We start from the raw sequence: 20,405 nt of genomic DNA, 5'->3' as shown, positions 1-20,405 counted from the left end.
TCCTCGATCAACCAACAATTAACATGTGGGACAATGATTGAGACAAAGCAAGGCCAACGCCCACTCCACGCGAGCCAGGTGACTATCGTGGAACGCCCTGGCATAGGGCAAGTATACTTGCACTTGTTTATTCTCAATATGACCCACGGTCACGGATGCTTATGAGCATGTGTTGGAGCTGGCTTTATCATGAGAGCTCACTCCCTTTACTTTTTTCATGTATCTCTCCTTTACATAGACAAAAAAAAAAATCAATTAAGCAAGCTATAAGCATACTATTACACTTGCTCTAGTTCTATCCCAATTCTTCTCTAAATTACGAACTGTTAATGCGCTTTTCACTGGAGATTGATCTTAGCAGATATTTCATCCATTTGATATTAATTGACTATCTAGACGCATTTTTGTGTGTAGTGTATTTACATAAATGTTAGTCAGTAAAGCGGAGAGGTACTATATCATTTATAAGAAAGTTCACACACACTTTTTTTTAATGAAATGTTGACGCACAAAGTTGAATAAGAAGCATGTTGAACACAAACATAAACACAGGTCTTCTTCCCCTGCGGATGCATCGGTACGTCGTCCCCTTGTTTTTATGTGAAATTGCAGCCTCCAAAACCTGCCATGAGAAAACCAAAACATGTCTCCGTGTAACTAAAGGCACGATGAGTAGAGGTGAAATACTCATCATCAGCTTAGAAAAAGAGGAAGAAGTTTTACTTGGGTCAGCGGTGGTGACGACGCCGGTATGACCGAACTCGCAGTCGAACTCGTGATCTCCGTTGCTTCGGAAATAGAGGTTCATGGCGTACGCCGCGTGTGCCTGCAGCGTGTCCGGCTCGTAGCAGCTGCCTCCCAGCCGTATCGCGCTGCAGTCGATGCCTCCCTGGCCGCACACGAAGTCGATGTTCTCCTGCAGCACCGCCGCATCCGCTGCCGGCGCCGGCACGCACCACCGCCGCCCGCCCGAGTCCGCCGCTGTCGCGTCAGGCGCGGGTGCCGGTACCGATGCCGCTGCCGCAGGTGTTACCTTCGAACTCACTGGCCCAACATACTCCGGAGCGGCGAGGATGCCGGCGTCGTAGACTGGCGTCATGTCGGCGTGGAACAGGCCGAAGTGACGCTGCGACAGCGGGCCGGGCTTGAGGTCCTCGTCGAAGAGGGAGAAGATGGAGACCTCGAAGGTGCGGTTCGGCCTGAGCGGGGTGCCGACGCCGGACCCGAGGTGGCGGATGGCATTCCTATTGTAGTCCCCGGCGTGGTCAGCGCCCACGCCGGTCTCCCAGTCCTCCCCCGCCCACGGCCACCCGGTCTCGGCCACCACGACGTCGACGTCCCCGAAGCCCATCCGATCCATCGCCGAGTGCACGGCGTCGAGCTGCGCGTCCAGCGCGTTGGTGTAGAGCAGCCCGGAGCCAGTGTCCATGACGCCCGTGGCGCCCACCCGGAACAGCGCGAAGTCGAGGGGGGTGTCGTCGGTGAGGCCGTAGAACGGGTACGCGTTCACCATGAACGGCGCGCCCGTCGCGCGCAGGAAGGCGAGGAGCGGCTTGACCACGGCGGCGTCGTACCCCTCGCGGAACCGCCCGGCGGACGGCGACGTGGTGAGCGCGTCCAGGACGCCCAGGGAGTGCGCGGTCGAGACCTGTATCTGACCATCCAGCGACGCGCCGACCAGCGCCGCGTGCAGGTTCTGCATGGCCGGCACGAGGGCGAGGAGCAGCGTCCGGTTGGCCTGCGAGATCACCTCCCTGCCCACGAGGATCCGCGACACGTTGGTGCCCGCCGCCGCGTGGGGCGCGACGCGGGTGCGCACCCACTGCCGCGTGAAGGCGACGCTGCCCGCGAGGCGTGGCACGACGGCGTTCGGGACGGTCATGTCCACGGCGAGGCCCGTGCCGGCAAAGGCGCGCAGGGCGAGCGGGTCGGCGTTCAGGAGCCTCACGCGGTCGACGATGGTGTCGCGGGCGAGGAAGCGCGCCACGTCGACCGGCGGCGGGAGGCTCGTCGCGCGCCTGCCGTAGGTGACGCCGATGCCGGTCGCGTCCGCCGCGGCGATCAACAGCAGGATGCTGAAGATTGACCCGAGCATTGTCGTCAGACTATAGTGCGTCTGTGTGCTGCTGCTCCAGCACTCCAGCAGGTACTAGTAGAGTGATGTGCGATGTGAATATTTCTGGTGTGTGATTCGAGATGGCTGCTGCTAACTGAAGAAGATTCTTTTCCTGTGCTCTGAGTTATCTATATTCATGAACTTGTTCTTTGCTTGCCTCTGTTTTGTTCTACCTTGCGATGCATGCTAGCTTTGTCCCTTTCTTCACACACACACACTGCTAGTGTACACTGGCAACTCCAATATGCACACAGCATTACAGCAACCGTGCACATGACAATTGACAATGGAGGAAAATTAACCTCCCACTCCTGTTTCGCAAGAGCCATTCATGCTCCTCTTGTGCAAATCACCTGAACTGCCTAATCCATCCTCAGGGTGGTTCGACGGTTGGGTTGACTGCACAACAGTGTTGTGTGTAAGGTGATCTTGCAAAATTCCCACTTCTAGTTCATCGTGTTATTTTTATGTTAAAATTTGCACTAGAAATAACAAGATGAACTATAAGCAAGATTTTGGTAGGATCCCACTTTCATCTCTAGTTATAACACAGGTGGTGATAATGCACTAACCGCCTAGTAACGGCACAGACTCCATTGTTGTATAGCAAGGGGAGACTGCAAATTGCCCTCGATCGGGCTAACGACTAATCTAGTGCAGAGATTGTACATTGCAAAACAGAAATGCAACGACAGCAGAGAAAAGTAACAGGAATCAGGTTTTGCCAAATAGAGACTAGCACTTGTCAGGCATGAAAAGGGGATATGTACATAGCAAGGTACTCGAATAAAAGAAAACATTGTGGCATACGCCAAACAGGGTTCATCTCAGAGCGAAATGGTTCAAGAATATCCTAGATTTGTAGTAACTCGCAAGCACACTGCTTATTTCTCAGTACTCAGTAGTTACCAAAACGAGCAACAATTGCAACATCTCCTATACCGCTAAAAGAGCTCTCATTTGCTTTGCCTTCAAAACGAACACTCATTTGCTTAGTAGCGATGCAAAACTCAGCAGAACACGGCCAGCCTCAGTGATATCCGATCGGCGCAGGGGTGGCCTTCAGCTGCATACCCTGGTAGTAGACGTCCTGCACAACACAAGCGACAGACCACATTAGCATAGTACATCACAAGTTCATAACCAATCCACACAAAACAGATACACATATCCTGGTGAAGAAATGGATGAAGAAAGCAAGCATACCGATGCGAAGTGGTTGACGTCGCGGTGGTGTGCCTCGTCGGCGCGCACCACAGTGACGACATCCTTGAGGGTGGCATTGGCAGGGAGGCGCCAGTAGTCAATGGCGATGGCTGGGGCAGGCACATTGTCGATCTTGCCATCCTCAAGGTCCTTGAGGAACTCGGTGTAGGAGTGGACGGCCTCCTCCTCGAGGTACCCGACGACACGGTGCGCGAACTTGGGGGAGATGAGGTAGCCCAAGAAGTAGGCATTGAAGAAGACACCCTGGACGGTGATGACGAGGGCGCGCTCGTACCACCTCGGCTGCGCCACCTCCATGAAGGTCATCAGGTGCATGCGCTCGTTCTCGGCCTCCTCCAGCAGCGCGCGGATCCACCCGCCGCTCTGCTCGAAGCGCCTGAGGGAGCGAAGGTGGAGGAGCATGCCGCCCACCATCCCCGGCACTGCCGCGACAGTCTCCAGCATCATTGCACGGCATCCATACCTCCTCTGCATCCAATTTGCAGGGTCAGAATTTGCACAAGAATAACAATACGGAGTACTTTAAATATTTAAGGCAGTTTGTTTAGTTAAGGCTAATATTAGAAATGGACAACATAATTGTTTTTTTCTGGAGGACGGAAATTCAGAGGGGGGGTCTCAAGAAGATGAAGCTGTGCAAGAAAAATCATGATGAAAAGGTACTAGAAGGAAGTAGTACATGACAAATAAAATGGTATCCTCGCTGGTGCATTGCAAGTCAATAAAAAATCATAAGATATTTAATACGAGTAGATAACAAATTACAAACATCTTTGTGGTGATGTCAAGGTTGCTATTTTTCCCAATTATTATTTAATATCTGTTCACAGTATTTGACTAAATAGTTCAGAGTCACCACTGTAACCTTCTATCTGAATATAGTGTCAGGGCTTCTTACCGCCCGGCCGGCTATGCCTATAAAATTTAATCTGGTGCAGCATATAAAAACGACTCGATCCAACAAATTTTAGATAAAATACTACTCGGTTCGCTTGAATCCACGTAAGATAGAAAATTCAAAGAACGGCGTCTTCCCAGAAAGCAGGGGAACCCATCTAATCTAAAAAAAGCAGGGAAGCGGAATCGAAACTTGACAGCGACCATGCTACTTTGCCCCTCCCTAATGGCATGCCAATATGCACAGGCAGAGCCGTTTGCCCTATCTTCGGCGAAACAGGTTAAAAACAGCTTGAGCTAACAACACGAAACCAACCATCCGTAGAATTAAACCGGCCAGGGCGCAGGGCGGATGCACAAACCTGGAAGAAGATGTCGGTGGGGAAGCGCAGCGACTTGACGGTGTAGTAGGCGATCTTGTCGAGCATGGTCTTGGGCACGTGGTGCTTGGTGAGATCGATCGACGTGTCCGCGGTGTACGTCTCCCACGGCTGCAACAACACCAAAGCCAATCACACACCGCGCAGCAAGTCAATTCACAATCGTACACGACGCTCCGATCTGGCGAACCGGCGATCACCGGCGAGCGAAACGAGAACAGAGAAGCGGAGCGGAGCAGAGGAAGCAAAGCGCGCGCGCGCGGCGAGCGTACGTACCTTGAAGCAGGACCACTTCCACTCGGTGCCGTCCTCGCGCACCAGCTTCTGCGACTGCTCGATCCCCCAGTAGCTGTTGACGGCCACCTCCTTCTTCTCCCCACCATCGCCCTTGCCCGCCGCCGCCGCGGCGTCCGCCGCCTTCGCCGCCTGGTCCTTGGCCTGCGAGGCCGCGGAGGTGGACATCATCCGCGCCCAGGACCCCTCGCCGCCCGCGAGGAGGGGCCTCGCCGCCGCCGCCGGGGAGGCCGCGGTCGCCGAGAAGAGGCGGCGGCCGGCGTGGCGGAGGAGGACCGATCCGGCCATCCGGGAGCTCATCTCCGAGACGCCCGCGAATCAAAATCTGGCAACAGCTGCGTGATGATGATGATGACGACGCGCGCTTGTGTTGTTGCTGTGGTGGTGGGTGGGTTGCGGTTTGCGAATGGAAGGAAGGGACTTTTCGTGGGAGAGATTTTATATTGGGCGGAGACGGCGGCGTGGGCAGGGCAGGTTCCGGGGTGGGCCCGCGCCGTCAGTGACGGGGGAGCCGGTCCTGCTTCCGGGGGATCCCAGAAACTGAGGGGGTCTTTTCTTCTTCTCCAAGTCGAGGGCATTAATTGGTCGTTGAGATTTTCTTTCTTTTTTATTTTTATTTTTTCCCTTCTGGAAACAGCCTGTGCGTGACTAAATCGAAAGGCTCACATGTTTGCACCTTTGCAGTCTGTGTGTGATATTTGGGGAGGACACGAAATAGGCCTCCGTGTTAGACGCGTAAACACATGTCACATGGCTGATAAACTCATTCTAGATTCTTTTTTCAAAAATAAATCCACCATTCTATTCATAATCTCGATAGGAGTATAAGAAAACTAAAAAAACTACAAGCAAATCTTTCAATCACCTAGCGATGACTACAAGCACTCAAACGACTCAAAGACGCGTCACCATCCTCGCTCCTGCCTTACTAGAGCCCGACACAACTTGTCGTAATACAGTTTGTTGTAGTACACATACAAAAAATCGTCGTGATAAGGCCCCAAAGAACTAGCGCACGAGAGTAGCAGCCACCAATCCATCACCGATGAAGAGAAGTGAAGACCAGGAAGAACATAGACCAAACCCAGCGAGATCCGCTAGAGACAGGCCTGCACATGCCCTCCAACGACTCTAGACGCATCACTGGGACATGGACTAGACGGGAAGGACTTTATTCTATTTTTAGGGACCGATGACAAGGACCGGGGGCTAAACGTGGGCTTTCTGAGTAGCACACAAACCCTAAACTGACTGAAGAAAACAACAAAAACGAAATCCATTCCGTCGACAAGAACCGTGTGATCCACCGCGTATCCATTGCCCTAAGGCCACATGAGGCGAGGATGGTGACAGTCAACAGAAGGAAGGGAACTCTAAACGCCTACATCTTTCTCTCATGAACGAAGGGGTATGTCAACCCTGATACTCATTCTAGATAGAATAGCAAAGTACTGAAGTATACCTTTGTTTTAGCTATTTGTTTGGCTCAAATCTCGCTTGTGATACATATTCCCCTCCATTTTCTACTTTTAGAAAATAACAAGTTTCTTTATACTCCCTCCGTCCATAAAAAGATGTCGAAATTTGGGTGTGTCTAGATACATCTAAAAAACAAACTTCAAACATCCTTTTGTGGATAGAGGTAGTACTAACCATTTAGTTTTGGAAAAAAATATTAAGTTTTGTAGGACATGAACTTTGTTTTCTTTTATTCGCAAGAAAAACTTTGTTATATATATTTGAATTAGTTTGTTCTATTAAGATTTTTTTTAAAGGTCGAAAAGACATGTGGGAGATGGAGATACACCGTCGCGACCACCATCCCCATCGGCTTTCCTTCATTTAGCTGATTCTTAGTGGGAGAATGGTTGCTAAGCCATATTTTAATTTTTTTTTATAAAGGGTATACCATTCAGGTAGTAGACGTACTTGTTTTGATTTGGGACAAGTGTACTACACTACCGCAGTACACAAGTTTTAAAAGAAGGGTGGGGAATATTCTGTTTGGCGCCCTTTCACACTGGAAGTGGCACATGCATTGTACGGTCCCAAAGATCAAGCCCAAAGAAAACAAAGCGAAATGGGAGATGTATTCTGGTATGCCGAATTACCTATCCGATCCCCTGTTCCTTGCGGGCCAAGAAAGAATAAGTCAAATGAGGCAATGATAGAGAAACGTGACTAAGTTCACTACTGATGCATGCATGGATTAAGAAGCTAGTAGGAAGCTAGGCATATCCCGGGATCAGAAAGCACCGAGCTTGCCGAACCAGGACAACCACCAGATAGGTCCCAAGGCGACGGCCGCGGCGGCGGCTAAGCCGCCGGCCGAGGCGGTGGAGCCCTGGCGGACTCCGGTACGACTGGCTCGCCGGCGGCCTGGCCATTCTTTCCCTCCGACGGTGTTCCCTTCTCCGTCAAGCGGCCGTTTCGATCCGCTCGATGACCTGGGCATGGAGGATGGGTGTTCGGTGGCGGAGGAGGTGGCGTGGGCTGGCCTTGAAGATGATCCGGAGGTGCTGCCGATCGACAAGGATCTAGATCGCGCGGCGCTCCTGGAGGACTTTTGGGTGAAGATCGGCTTCCCTGCGGCAGCGACCAGGTCTTGGGGGAGGAATGCATCGACGGTGGCGGAGGCTGTGCCGCGGGCACGCTCGTCGTCTCCTCCGCGCGTTTCTGCGAAGCTTCGCCGAGCTCTCTCTAGCTCGCCGCCGGGGAGGCGGCTTCCGCGGCAGCCGGTGCGCCTAAAAAGCTGGAAAGGCCCGCTTCCCCCCAAGAGGTTCACGCCGCCGGCTGTCTTCGGCGATTTCCTCGACGCAGCCGCCAAGGGAGCGAGGCGGACGCTCGGTGATGCGCACCTGCCGGCGGCGAGCGAGGCGAGTTCTCCGCCTCCGTTTCAAACGGACGCGGCGGGATCTTCGCGCCTTGGGCCGCGGCCGTGTTGGGCCAGATTGGGCCGCGCGCTGGTGGGCCTGCAGCGAGGGGTTAGACGTGGGGGCGTGACGGCATGCGATCATACGATCACACGTCCGTGCTCGCAACGTAGTCACGTCGCCGCCGCCTCGCTCCCATCGTCGCCGCCGCCCCTTCCTCCTGACCCACGTCCGAGCCTCTCGCCGTCGTCTGCCCCCTGGTGCGTGCTCCGCTTCGTCGCTCTTTCGTCGACGTGGTGGCGTCGGGCGCCTCAGGTCCCATGGCCGGGCCACCCCGCTCCGTACCTCCGGGGACGGCGACTGCTCCTCCGGCGCCGGCTCGCCCGCAGGCGGCGGCTGCTGCGTCGGTCGCCGGAGGGTACCAAGGCTCTCCGGGGTTCCAAGGATGGCCGCAGGGGGGCCTCATGCCACCGGCCCCTGCTGCGCCGCCCCGGCCCCAGGTGGGGTATCGCCCGCCGCAGCCGCGCATGCCGACCGCTCCTTTCATGCCTCTTCAACAGCCGCCGTATCCTCAGCAGCAGCAGTACCCTCAGTACCCGCCGCAGCAGCAGTATGCTCAGTTTCAAGGTCAATTTTTCCCCGCTTCTAATCCAACGCAGCAACCGGTGGTGTCACATTTACCACAGCAGGTTAACCCGCCGGCGCGGCCTGGACAGCAGAAGAAGAGGAGGAAGAAGAAACCTGTCGCAGCGGTAGGGACAGCGGGAGGTGGCAATGTTGTGCCGCCGGCTATGCTACAGGGTCCCATGCAGGACCCGCAACCGGCGGGTATTCCTACGCCAGTGTTGGAGGCGGTTCCTGCACCGCTGTCGATGCCGATTGCTCCACCAGTGGTTACTGCACCTGCGGCGACTGCACCTGTGGTGAAGCCGAAGAAGGCGGGTCGCTGTTGGAAGTGCGCGGTCAACACGCATGCTTCTAAGGACTGTAAGGTTCCTCATTACTGCTTAGTTTGTGACTCTGGGGCACACCCGACTATTCGTTGCCCTGTGCTGAAGACCCCGAGACCTATGAGTTTTTTTGTGGGTTGCGGTAATGACGCCACGCTAGATCTCCAGGTTCCTGACTCAGTTTATAAGCCACAGATGTTATCCAGCGGAGCACCTACAGCTTTGGTACAGGTGTCATGGGAGGGGACTGTTGCGGCGGCAGATATTCAGAATCTCATGGCTCGCATGTGTCCGGGGAACCCCACTTGGAAGTGGGAGGCGCAGCCTCTTGGTAATAACGCTTTCCTGATTGGGATCCCTACCGCTGAGGACTTGTTGAGGATTGACGGTATGCAGATGAGCGTGCTGAAGATTAATGCACAGGCCATGGTTTCTTCTTGGACTCAGCAGGATGTTATGCCAGAGTTTGTGATGGAGCCTGTTTGGGTGCATGTCGAGGGTGTTCCGAATGCTCTACGTCACTTCCTCGGTCTATGGGCTGATGGTACTTTTATTGGTACTACTATTGATGTGGATTTGTACACCTTGAGGAGTCAAGGGTTAGTTCGTATTCAGGTGGCCATGAGAGATACTTCTGTTCTGGAGAAAGATAAGGCTAAACACGGACCACCATGCTTAGAGGTGCTGGCTCGCTTACAGCTTAATGGATACAGATTCAGATTTCGCCGCGAGTCTTCTGAGTACAAGCCAGACCCTAGGTTTCGTCCTTTCTTTTGGAAGGGTGAAGATGAGGACGATGCGACTCATGGTGACGATGATGGTTTTGATGATGCCGCGGCAGAGGGGGCACCAGGGGCCTCACATATGGACGTTGATGGCCATGCATCTTTGCCTCCTTCTGGCACAGCTTCGGTACCGGTTACTCAGGTCGCCATGACCCCGTTTAAACACTCGCCGACGACAGACAGGGGCAAGGCGATTGTGGCTAGAGCTTTGTCGGTGTCGCCACACTTGGTGGCAACTTCGCCTCCGTCGCGTGTTCGGACTTTTATGCAGGGGAGGACTCGCCCGGTGTCTTCGTCTTCTACTCCTCTCGGTGGTCCTTTCGTTGCTCCCACTCCGTCTTCTACCACGCCTCAGACGGAGAGGGGGCTTCAGAGGGCTTCTTCTTCGACGGTTGGCTCGTCGGACTCGGGGATGCAGCGCCACGCCGCGGTGGTGGTGGAGCAGCAGCAGCCGGCCTTGGGCTCGGCGCTGCCGCAGCTCCCTGCCGCTGATGCGGCGACGCAGCAGCAGACCCATGGTCCGGTGGGGCTTCAGCAGCTGGCCGGGGGCTCTGCGGCGCAGCAGCAGGTCGTCGGCACGGAGGGGCAGCAGCCACCGCCCCCGGTCTCGATGGCGCTGCAGCAGCCGGCCACAGGCAAGGTGGGACAGCACGCAGCCCCTTGCGCGCCTAGGCAGCAGCCGGCCTCTGGCCAGGGTGCTTCGTCGCCGCGCGGCGGGCCTGGGGTGGCGCCGTCCTCGCCCCGTGCGCCTCAGGTGGAGGAGCAGGACTGGTTGGGGAGGCGCCCCAGCCGGTCCCCTGTGAGGCGCCCTCTCCGCCTAGGGGGGTTTCGGCGTCGCGGTCGGGTTCGGTGCAGGGGGCTTCATCGCCATCTACCCCTGCATCGAAATCTTCTTCACCAGCGTCTGGACCGCCATCTTCACCGCGCTTGTCTCCGCCTCCGCCAGTTGCCCCCGTCTTGCAACCTCCACCCACTATTCCTCCACCAGTTGCGCAGCCGCCGGTGAGGAGGAGTGGGAGGTTTGCTACGACGGAGGATGGTGTGGAGGCTACGGATGAAGACGTGATGCAGAGGGCTATGCGGCGCAGGGCGGAAAAGAACCTCGACACGGCAGGTACTAGAATTTCATCCAAGTCTTTCACTTCTTTTTCTGATACTAGAATTTCTTCGAATTTGAGTAGTGTAGGTATATCTTTGGGTAGAGGTTTGGATGAGATTTTAGCTTCAGCTCATGTGTTGAGACAGACGGAGCTTGACCGTTTAACGGTTGCTCCAAATGGATCCACTGAGCTGGCTACTTCCACTGTTGACGATGACGAAGATGATGGCATCCTAGATGGTCATCTTCTCTCGGCTTTAGTTGGAAGTGTGACAGAAGTTGATTTAGACCACTCAGAGCTTAGTTCAGTTTATGACCTCTCTGCCTCTGAACGTGGTTCTAGATCATCGGCTGGAAAGAAATCTCGTAGATATGGCAAAAAGTCTAAATCCAAAATAGTTTCTCGATGAACGGCATGTTTCGGAATAGCAGAGGTCTTGGTGACTTGGCTAAGCATTCTCACATTGCCGATGGTTGTAGAGATTATGATTTAGAATTCATTGCTATATCGGAGACGGGTAGGCGAAATTTCACACAAAGTTTTCTCGACCGATTGTCAGGCGGAATTAACTTTCAGTGGTTTTCTCGCCCACCTCGTGGTAGATCTGGTGACATTTTACTTGACGTCCGTATTGATACCATGACTGTCTTAGCTAGTTCTGATGGAGAGTATCACATTAAGCTCGACATTCAGAATAAAGCAGACGGGTTCAAGTGGAGTCTGGTCGCTGTGTATGGTGCCGCTCAGGATGCGTTTAAGGCTGACTTTTTACGTGAATTGGTAAATCTTACAAAAGATAATCCCTATCCGATTTTAATCGGAGACGATTTTAATTTGTTTATATTTCCTCACGAGAAAAGTAAAGGCCACTTTGATGGACATTGGCCTTTTCTATTCAATGCTGTCATTGACAGTCTTGATTTAAGGGAGGTGTTCATGTCTGGTCGACAGTTTACTTGGGCCAACAGCTTGCCTGAACCCACTTACGAGAAGCTAGATCGCGTGTTGATGGACACCGAATGGGAAAATAAATACCCTATGGTGTCTGTCCGTGCACTAGAACGTATTGTAAATCTGTCTGACCATGCCCCCATCCTTCTAACCACTGGGGATCCCCGTCCTGTGTGTAAGCGGCCGTTCAAATTTGAACTTGGTTGGCTACATCGAGAGGGTTTTCATGATATGGTTAAGAAGGTTTGGGAGAGACCGGTCGGAGGCAGCTCTCCAATTCTGAGATGGAACAATAAGATGCGGTCAATGCGCAAACATCTATGTGGTTGAGCTGCCCACACGGCTGGTATCCTTAAAAAAGAGAAGGCTCGCTTATCAAATGTTATTGATGAGCTTGAGGCTTTTGCGGAGGTTAGACCATTGTCGACGCAGGAGATTGAACTCAAAAATCAATCAAATGCGCAGATGGCGAGTCTTCTTCGTGAGGAGGAACTCAAATGGTACCAGCGATCCAAAGCCCAGTTCATTTTAGAGGGAGATTCAAATACGCGATATTTCCATGCTTTAGCCAATGGGAGACATCGGAAAAAACGTATTCATTCTCTCACTCAAGATGAAGGGGTGATTGAAGGCCATGAGCAGCTCAAATCGTACATTACTAATTATTATAAAGGCTTGTTTGGTCCTCCGGAGGAAAGTACTTTCTCTCTTAATGAGGATTTAACGGCCGATATACCCCAAGTTTTCGTTGAGGAAAATGGTCTACTAACCGCACCTTATACTGAGGAAGAAGTTCAGAAGGCAGTTTTCCAAATGGAATGCAACAAAGCACCGGGTCCTGAGGGTTTCCCAGCTGAGTTTTATCAAACTTTCTGGGACACGATTAAATCGGACCTTCTAGATTTGTTCAGTGACCTACACTCTGGACAACTAGAATTATTTCGTCTAAATTTTGGTGAAGTAATCTTGTTACCGAAAGTTAATGAGGCAGAAAGGATTCAACAATATAGACCTATCTCGCCTATTAAATGTAAGTTTCAAGATTTTCACGAAAGTGGCCACCATTAGACTTAATACGGTTGCGGATCATGTAGTCCAGCCATCACAGACGGCCTTTATGCAAGGAAGAAACATCCTTGATGGAGTGGCGGTCTTGCATGAGACGGTACATGAGATGCATTCTAAGAAATTAAATGGGGTTATTTTAAAACTAGATTTTGAAAAGGCGTATGATAAAGTCAAGTGGTCGTTTCTACAGCAAACACTCGGGATGAAAGGTTTTTCTCCGAGTGGCGCGCTCTGATAAATGATTTTGTGTATGGAGGTAGTGTCGCAATCCGGGTTAATGATGACACCGGTCACTATTTCCAAACACGAAAAGGGTTACGCCAAGGGGATCTGTTATCACCGATGTTGTTTAACATTGTAGCGGATATCCTGGCTATACTCATAGAGAGGGCTAAGGCTGATGGCCAGATTGAAGGAGTGATTCCACATCTAGTTGATGGTGGCTTATCTATACTTCAATATGCCGATGATACAATTCTATTTATGGATCATGATCTTGAAAAAGCTCAAAACTTGAAATTAATCTTGGCGGCTTTTGAGCAATTGTCAGGATTGAAAATCAATTTCCATAAAAGTGAATTGTTCTGTTTCGGTGATGCCCAAAATTATATGGCTCTGTACACAGAGTTGTTTGGTTGTGGGCAAGGCCAATTTCCGATTCGTTATTTGGGTATTCCGATTCATTATCGGAGACTTACAATCGCGGAATGAAAATTAGTGGAAGAAAGACTACAAAAACGCCTTAGTAGTTGGAAAGGCAAGTTGCTGTCCCTAGGTGGAAGATTGGTACTCATTAATTCGGTACTCACAAATATGGTACTGTATATGTTATCATTTTTCATCCTACCAAAAGGAATTCTGCATAAACTCGATTATTATCGATCCAGATTCTTTTGGCAAGGGGACAGCGAGAAAAAGAAATATCGACTGGTTAAGTGGAGTATAGTTTGTAGTCCCAAAGACCAAGGTGGGCTTGGAGTTCATGATTTGGCAGTCAAGAATTCGGCCCTATTGGGAAAATGGCTGTTTAAGCTCCTCACTGAGGATGGGACTTGGCAGTTTATCCTTCGGCGAAAGTATATCGGTTCGAAGACATTATCCCAAATGGTTTGGAAACCAGGGGATTCTCACTTCTGGGCCGGGCTAATGGCGACAAAAAATGAATTTTTTCGCCATGGCACTTTCACAATCAGAAATGGAGCACAAATACGTTTCTGGGAAGATGCTTGGCTTGACAATGCACCCCTAAGTGAACTGTATCCAGCTCTTTATAGGATTGCTCGTCGTCAAGGTGATACCATTGCTACCGTAATGGCTACCTCACCCTCGAATGTGACGTTCAGACGGGTTTTACTTGGACAAAGACTTGCGGCATGGAATACCTTAATTCAACGGCTCGGGGATATTCAATTATCGGACGAACCGGACGAATTTAGATGGAACCTTCATGCCAATGGTGCTTTCTCTGTGAAATCTTTCTACAACGCGATCCTTCTTTCTGATCTACCAATTGATAATAATAAAAAGATTTGGAAGATGAAGATACCATTAAAAATTAATTTTTTTGGATGGTATCTTCGTCGAGGGGTAATCCTCACCAAAGACAATCTTGTTAAGCGTAATTGGCATGGGAGTACTCGATGTGTTTTCTGTCATCAGGACGAAACAATCAAGCACTTATTCTTCTAGTGCCAGTTCGCGAGATCTATATGGTCAGTCATTCAAGTAGCATCTACCCTGTATCCTCCGACTAGTGTTGCCAATGTCTTTGGTAATTGGCTTCATGGTGTCGATTCAAGGTTTAAGTTGCTTCTTAGGGTGGGGGCGCTAGCAGTTATCTGGGCGCTTTGGCTATGTAGAAATGACAAGATTTTTAATGATATAAATTGCTCTTTGTTGCAGGTCATCTACGGATGTACGGGTATTCTCCGTTCGTGGTTACCTCTTCAGCGAGTGGAGAACCGAGACCTGTTTACGGAGGTCTGTACACGGTTGGAGGCCACGGCGAGGGATACTTTTTCCCAACATGGGTGGCAGCATAGTCTACGGATAGATGCCCCACCTTCTTCTTAGGCGTTATATGTTTCATCCTGATATGTATCTCGCCTAGTTTTTTGTTTTTATCATTTTCGAACCTGAGACAACATAAACGGCTGTGTGCATCCTGGTTATGCAGAGGCTGGATGTAATTGCTTATAAAAGTAATGAAAGCATCCTTTATCGAAAAAAATCCCGGGATCTTGCTTACGAGTGGTAATGATCTTGGTGGCCTTGTGTTTGCCACACGAAGAATCATAAGCCGAGGATAATGCTTCTCTCACCACGCTTGTACTTGTATCAGCAATCAATTCGATCTTTCGTGTCCATGTCTCTTTTATTTTCTTGGCACCGCCGTCTTCTGTTAATTTGACTATTTCGATCTTGAAATTTAATTTGCATATTCGAAATTGAGTATGATGGTTTGAGAATGGTTTTGGGGGATAGAAAGCCCTTAATTTCAAAGTTTGAAAGTTTGATCGCGCTTTTTCATTTGGAAAAGTTCAAATACTCAGTAAATTTATTTTCTATATCTTCAATCTCAAAGTTACAGGGTACAAATCCCTTAATCAAGTAAGATACACACACACAAAATACACACCTCGGTGTCGGCTTTATTTGATAAGCATGATTTGTAGGTGGTTTATCAACTTTTTGTCGGTTCACATGAACAGCCAGCCTAGGCGCGCGCGCAACCAGATGCGCAACTTGATTTAAACGCTAAACTATTTTGCATCCACGACCGTACAAAACACTAAAATTAGTGCTAGATCTTTTCTGTCCCGTTGTCTGCTTTCTCGCTGATGTGGCTGCCACATCATCAATTTTACAACTCAAATTCTATTTGCTATATATACAAAAAAAGGAAATTGGGAGCAAATAGCAATCCTAACAGGAGAGTGGCAGACTACGGCCAATGTAACGCACGGGTGGCCTGGTAGCAATTTGACCCCGTGAAAAATAGCAGTGCAGCTCAGCAATATTTTCACTAAAAAAAGGTCAGCAGTTATTATTTAATTAATTAATTTATTTATTAATTAATTAATTTATTGACATCTTCTTCGACACCACTGGAGACAATCAGACAAGTGACACCTAAAACATCACATGATCCAGTAGGCTGTAGGAAGTAGGAACACACCCGGCAAACCATCCATCTAGTAAACTAGGAGTACTACTTCATTGCTACAAGTCTGGTACTCCCCCTCTGCTTCATTGCAGCAGCAAAAGCACATGAAACCCAAGAAAGGCATCCTGAAGAAATGGAAGCTCCTGAAGCCATCTTTTCAGTCCTCCTGCAATGCAAAGGTAAATCATATGATCGCTAAGACGCAAGCAGAACTTGGTTATCTAAAATGAAAATATCAAATTGCGCACAGTAAACAACAAGATTAGGATAGTATACCATGGGGATCAATCCTATAGATCGGGCAATGTCCATCTTCTTTTTGATATACTCACGATAGAATTTGGGTTTTATCCTCTGAAGGAAATAAAGGAATTTCAGTTTAGCACAACAGTGTATTTAAAAACAAGCATGTACATAGCTTAGATGCAACTTCATACAAGCACAGTACCTTCTTTTTAACTGCTTCTGCAATCAACTCCCGAGCCTCATCCTCTGATACCTAAGGCACGTAGACATGAAGTCAGATCAAATATGACAATATATAATTAACTGGATCGAACATGGATACCACAGCACTTACATCCTTGGTAACGCCTCTCATGCAAGTCTGAAACTGAAAAGAAAGAAGAAGAAGCAAAGAGGTAAGCATGCATGTTACCAATGTGAAGACTTGTAAAATAATTGCGTACAAGTGCCTACCCCCTTTTCCAGTATGATTAAGTCATCCTCCTCTACGGTATATTTCATGAAATCCTGCCGTGAGAAAAACTTGTTCAGTTTATAGACTTCCTTCACAGCATCTCTGAGACTCTCCTGTGCATTGTTGAGGAAAACAAGCATTACATAGCATAAATTTACAGAGTTCATTAACATCACGGATCAATCAGAATTACATGGATACTTGACAAGTGTGCACAAGACTGGGTTTCAGTCTAACCTTTTCTTGGGCGACCCGCTTCCATATCTCGAAAAAGAGATCATCAGACCCGTCACACCAAGTAGCCTCAATGCTCATGTAAGTAAAGCATTCCTTCATCGAAATAATGAAACTGTTAGATACAAAGTACATCAACATTAAATTAGCGAGTGTGTTAGGTATCATACGTAGAAGCCAAAAAAAGCCAAATGACTTGTCATCTTCGAAAAGCGAGTGGCGATCTTCGTTGCTTGATAAATTCCTCTGGTGCATATTCTGTCTGCCTAAAGAACAGAGACATTACCATGGTGCTGCAATATGTATAGAAACATTGCCGTTCCATGATTTTTTTGTTACCATATACTTACAATAGCAGATGCCGTACGCCTAATCGGTAGACAATTTTCCAACCACTGTATAAAGATTTAAAAAAGAGAGATTATTAGTCCCCTAACAAACATCTAATCATTGCAGGAAAGCTAGTCTTGCTTGCCTTTAGGATGCATACCTTAAGTTCACTTAATAATGTCTCAAAGTACTCGATGTATTCATGCTCCGTCTCATAGGTATGGAAGTGTTCCATGTACCCACTCCAATTAGCGTACTCGTAAGCATCCTACATCGAAATGAAAGGAAAGAGGAAGCACATGATTTCTAATGTTTTTAGAACAACAAATAAAATATGACTTAAATAAAAAAATGTCAAAACAGGAGCAACAAATAAACAAGGTTTGATAAAGGACTAGAAAAATGTACTCCCTCTGATCCATAATACTTGTCGTGGTTTTAAACCAAATTTGAAATAAATAAAAAACTACAACAAGTATTACGGATCAGAGGGAATACTAGTATTCATCAAGAAAATAAATCTGTTACTACCTCTGACCCTAATTAATTGATGCTGGCTGATGGACGTACTTTACACAACACCTCGCACGTGACAACTATAACGGGCCAGAGGGAGTACTTCCTCTTAAATAAACTTATTAAGACACAATTTGAATTTACCGTTTCCAGCAGGAAAAATGCATATAACTGCTTTATTAAAAAACAATGAGAGTCTAGAAATGCAATAAAGTGGAAAGAAACATATCCTGGATTGGCATTTCCTTTAAATAGTCAACTAGACGTTTTCTCACAGGCCAGTAATTTGATGGTCTACATTTTCCAGCATATTTGGCTCATGTAAGGAAATGAGTTAAACACCCAGCAAATGTATCATAAACTATATTATCATTTCGAAACTCTGACAGATAGTCCCTAACTAGCCATTACTAACTCAGTGTAACAGTGATTGCAATTAAATGATCACAGGAACACTAGATGATCAATGTATGTACGTACATGCTTCCAGTGATTCCGGGGGACTAGACGCTGGTAGTCATCCAGGCCTGCAATCTTGCAGAGTTTAGGGTGGAAGTACCAGTCCAAAACACCCTCTTGCTGGAAGAACTTAAAATAATCCATATCAACAAGGAAATCTGAAGGAAATTCCTCCTTTTCAAGAAGATCCATAGGGCAGTCTAGCAGTTCATCACGGCATAACTCATACTTGGACACATTTTGTGACAGCTGCAAGCAATGACATCGGCATAATAACAAATCAGATATGGATGGGAGCTTTAGCAAACCAGCATAAGTAAATAGGATACGACAAATGACGTAAATTCACATGGAACATCTACAGAATGAATGACGTTTGATGATATAAAAACAGAAGCATGGATGGATGTAACCTTGAAGGATCTGATGCGATACACCGCATGTCGGATTTCCATATAATGGCTATTTATACCCGAATTAATTTTAGTACCAATATGGGTGTACTTGGGCAGCTGCATCAGGTATCCATAGTTCTCCTCAAAGCTGATATCGTCTCCCAATCCCAACTCGTTGAGCTTCTGGATTATGGCCTCCATATCTTTAGCCGTCTTGTTCACGGCAGATTGTCTCTGCTCCTGGGCTGCAGCAGTGTTGCCACGGTCGTGGGGATCGACAGGGCGACTGGTAGAGGCGTTGGAGCAGCGGGAACTCGCTCGTGATTTGAGTTGTGGAGTGGTTCTTTTTGTTGGAAAGGATGTATTGCTTCTCGTTTGCTGCTTCTTCTCTCCGGCGACACATGCTTCAGTCATGCTGACAGGCCCCTGGATACCCTGTGTATGTTGGCGGAGCTGGTCAGGATGGCACATCTTCTCCTTTGCATTATTGCTTCTCTTGTGCTGCTTCTTCTCTGCGGCAACACGCGCTTCAGGCATGCTGACAGGCCCCTGGATACCCCGTGTATGCTGGTGGAGCTGGTCAGGGCGGCACATCTTCCCCTTTGCATTATTGCTTCTCGTGTGCTGCTTCTTCTCTCCGGCAACACGTGCTGCAGTCATGTTGACAGGTCCAGGGGGGCACATCTTCTCCTTCGAATTATGCTTCTTTGGAATCAAGCCTGTATCCACCTTCTCCCTTTGCTTCTGTGACACCTCTCCACACAAGCCCATGCCCAACGATGGCGATCTCTCCTTTCCAATGTGCTTTTGTGAAACCCCACAACTTAAGCCTGTGTTTGCCATCTCCTTTGCACGAAGCTGTTGCGTCAAAGACGAATTTCTATTCAACGACATTCGTTGGATTCCATGTTCGGAAGATGCTAACAGCGCCTGTGATAAGTTTTCGTCTGCAAAGGCATGCTTTGGCCGCATCGTGCTCGTAGCCGCCGTGTCCTTTCCGCGTGAGGGCATCGCGCTCGTAGCCGCCTTGTTCTTTACGTGGTACTGCATCTCTCCAAACCCTAACCAACAGATGAACAGACAACATCGAAACCAATATACGGTTATAAAGACATCCGGAGAACAAAAAATTGGGGTATTAGGCCACAGAGGGGTACCGGCGGCGTGCGGGAGTGGCAAGGAGAAACTTCCTTCGCCCCGCTAGAAGGAGGGCCACGGCGACCACGGCGACCACGGCGGAGGCGGCTGCCAGAGAGAACGAATCGATCTGACAAAAGGAAGACAAAACGCTATAGAAGAAAACTCGGAGGCACGAATCGTGCGGGAGGAAGCGGCAGTTTGGGGGCGCAATTAATCGAACGAAGAAGAAGATTAAGATCTGAATCCCTAACCTGGAGTACCCGCCGACGCCGCCTGGGTCGGGACCCGGAAGCGAGATAGGAGTAGAAGCGTGTGCGTCGCGTTGTTCTCTATCGGGTTTTTAAGAGTCAATATTTTAGTACTACCGAAATTCTTCTATCCGATAATGACTAGTCATCGAGAGATGTTAGATCATAATCTTTTCTTCTCCCTTTTTTTCCTGCCCCTGTTTTTCTGTAGAATTTATAGCAATTGCCACCTCTAAGACATTATTTGGTACTAGAGCTTTAAGGGAGATTAGTGGAGATAATGCCCCCAAACTTCAAATCTCCACCAAAAGCATGTTTCGTACTGGAATATCAAGCGAGTTTAATCCCTACTTATCTTCAATTTTTTTCTCAAAATTTAGTATATTTTTCTCAATTCTCAATACTCTATCTCTACCTAGTGGATTGAGAATGGAGTTTTGTGAGGAATGGGTGACAAGGTATCAACTTGTCAATGCCTACGGGTTATAGGCTAGGGTTTAGTTAGAAGTAGAGGGCAAGTAGATCTCGAAGGTTTCAGCCGAAAAGTACTCGACGATTATGAAAACTAGGGTTTGT

General features: G+C 48.9%; 3 protein-coding genes across 3 annotated transcripts; all 3 read right to left on the bottom strand.

Moving 5' to 3' along the window:
• Positions 1 to 211: 211 nt before the first annotated feature.
• On the bottom strand, positions 212 to 2,095 carry LOC124671393 (glucan endo-1,3-beta-glucosidase-like). Its single transcript, XM_047207768.1, has 2 exons — positions 724 to 2,095; positions 212 to 622 (listed from the first exon to the last, which is right to left on the bottom strand). Exons 1-2 carry the CDS (start codon positions 2,093 to 2,095, stop codon positions 597 to 599), a joined length of 1,398 nt encoding a protein of 465 aa, XP_047063724.1. The 3' UTR covers positions 212 to 596.
• Positions 2,096 to 2,847: 752 nt separating this feature from the next.
• On the bottom strand, positions 2,848 to 5,307 carry LOC124673809 (ubiquinol oxidase 1a, mitochondrial-like). Its single transcript, XM_047209849.1, has 4 exons — positions 4,897 to 5,307; positions 4,603 to 4,731; positions 3,323 to 3,811; positions 2,848 to 3,206 (listed from the first exon to the last, which is right to left on the bottom strand). The coding sequence occupies exons 1-4, from the start codon at positions 5,212 to 5,214 to the stop codon at positions 3,147 to 3,149; spliced, it is 996 nt and encodes a 331-aa protein (XP_047065805.1). The 5' UTR covers positions 5,215 to 5,307; the 3' UTR covers positions 2,848 to 3,146.
• A 10,256-nt stretch (positions 5,308 to 15,563) lies between these two features.
• LOC124676226 lies at positions 15,564 to 19,896 on the bottom strand. The gene is made up of 13 exons (XM_047212299.1): positions 19,833 to 19,896; positions 19,599 to 19,708; positions 18,460 to 19,502; positions 18,068 to 18,295; positions 17,232 to 17,339; positions 17,092 to 17,136; positions 16,912 to 17,007; positions 16,745 to 16,837; positions 16,507 to 16,620; positions 16,388 to 16,420; positions 16,256 to 16,306; positions 16,084 to 16,161; positions 15,564 to 15,973 (listed from the first exon to the last, which is right to left on the bottom strand). The coding sequence occupies exons 3-13, from the start codon at positions 19,489 to 19,491 to the stop codon at positions 15,965 to 15,967; spliced, it is 1,887 nt and encodes a 628-aa protein (XP_047068255.1). The 5' UTR covers positions 19,492 to 19,502; positions 19,599 to 19,708; positions 19,833 to 19,896; the 3' UTR covers positions 15,564 to 15,964.
• Positions 19,897 to 20,405: the final 509 nt, after the last annotated feature.

This window comes from Lolium rigidum, chromosome 7 (assembly GCF_022539505.1).
Source record: "Lolium rigidum isolate FL_2022 chromosome 7, APGP_CSIRO_Lrig_0.1, whole genome shotgun sequence".
In the NCBI taxonomy this organism is placed as follows: domain Eukaryota; kingdom Viridiplantae; phylum Streptophyta; class Magnoliopsida; order Poales; family Poaceae; genus Lolium; species Lolium rigidum.
The sequence above is the reverse complement of the archived record's forward strand: the minus strand, read 5'-3'. Positions and strand labels throughout refer to the sequence as shown.

Excerpts from the sequence above, each read along its gene's own strand:
- LOC124671393 (XM_047207768.1), bottom strand. The coding sequence starts at position 2,095 with ATGCTCGGGTCAATCTTCAGCATCCTGCTGTTGATCGCCGCGGCGGAC. Across the intron at positions 623-723 it reads CGTCACCACCGCTGACCCAA|GTTTTGGAGGCTGCAATTTC; the intron begins GTAAAACTTCTT and ends TTCTCATGGCAG.
- LOC124673809 (XM_047209849.1), bottom strand. The coding sequence starts at position 5,214 with ATGAGCTCCCGGATGGCCGGATCGGTCCTCCTCCGCCACGCCGGCCGC. Across the intron at positions 4,732-4,896 it reads GGAAGTGGTCCTGCTTCAAG|CCGTGGGAGACGTACACCGC; the intron begins GTACGTACGCTC and ends GTGTTGTTGCAG. Across the intron at positions 3,812-4,602 it reads CCACCGACATCTTCTTCCAG|AGGAGGTATGGATGCCGTGC; the intron begins GTTTGTGCATCC and ends AATTGGATGCAG.
- LOC124676226 (XM_047212299.1), bottom strand. The coding sequence starts at position 19,491 with ATGCAGTACCACGTAAAGAACAAGGCGGCTACGAGCGCGATGCCCTCA. Across the intron at positions 16,421-16,506 it reads TAATCATACTGGAAAAGGGG|TTTCAGACTTGCATGAGAGG; the intron begins GTAGGCACTTGT and ends CTTTCTTTTCAG. Across the intron at positions 16,162-16,255 it reads CAGAAGCAGTTAAAAAGAAG|AGGATAAAACCCAAATTCTA; the intron begins GTACTGTGCTTG and ends TATTTCCTTCAG.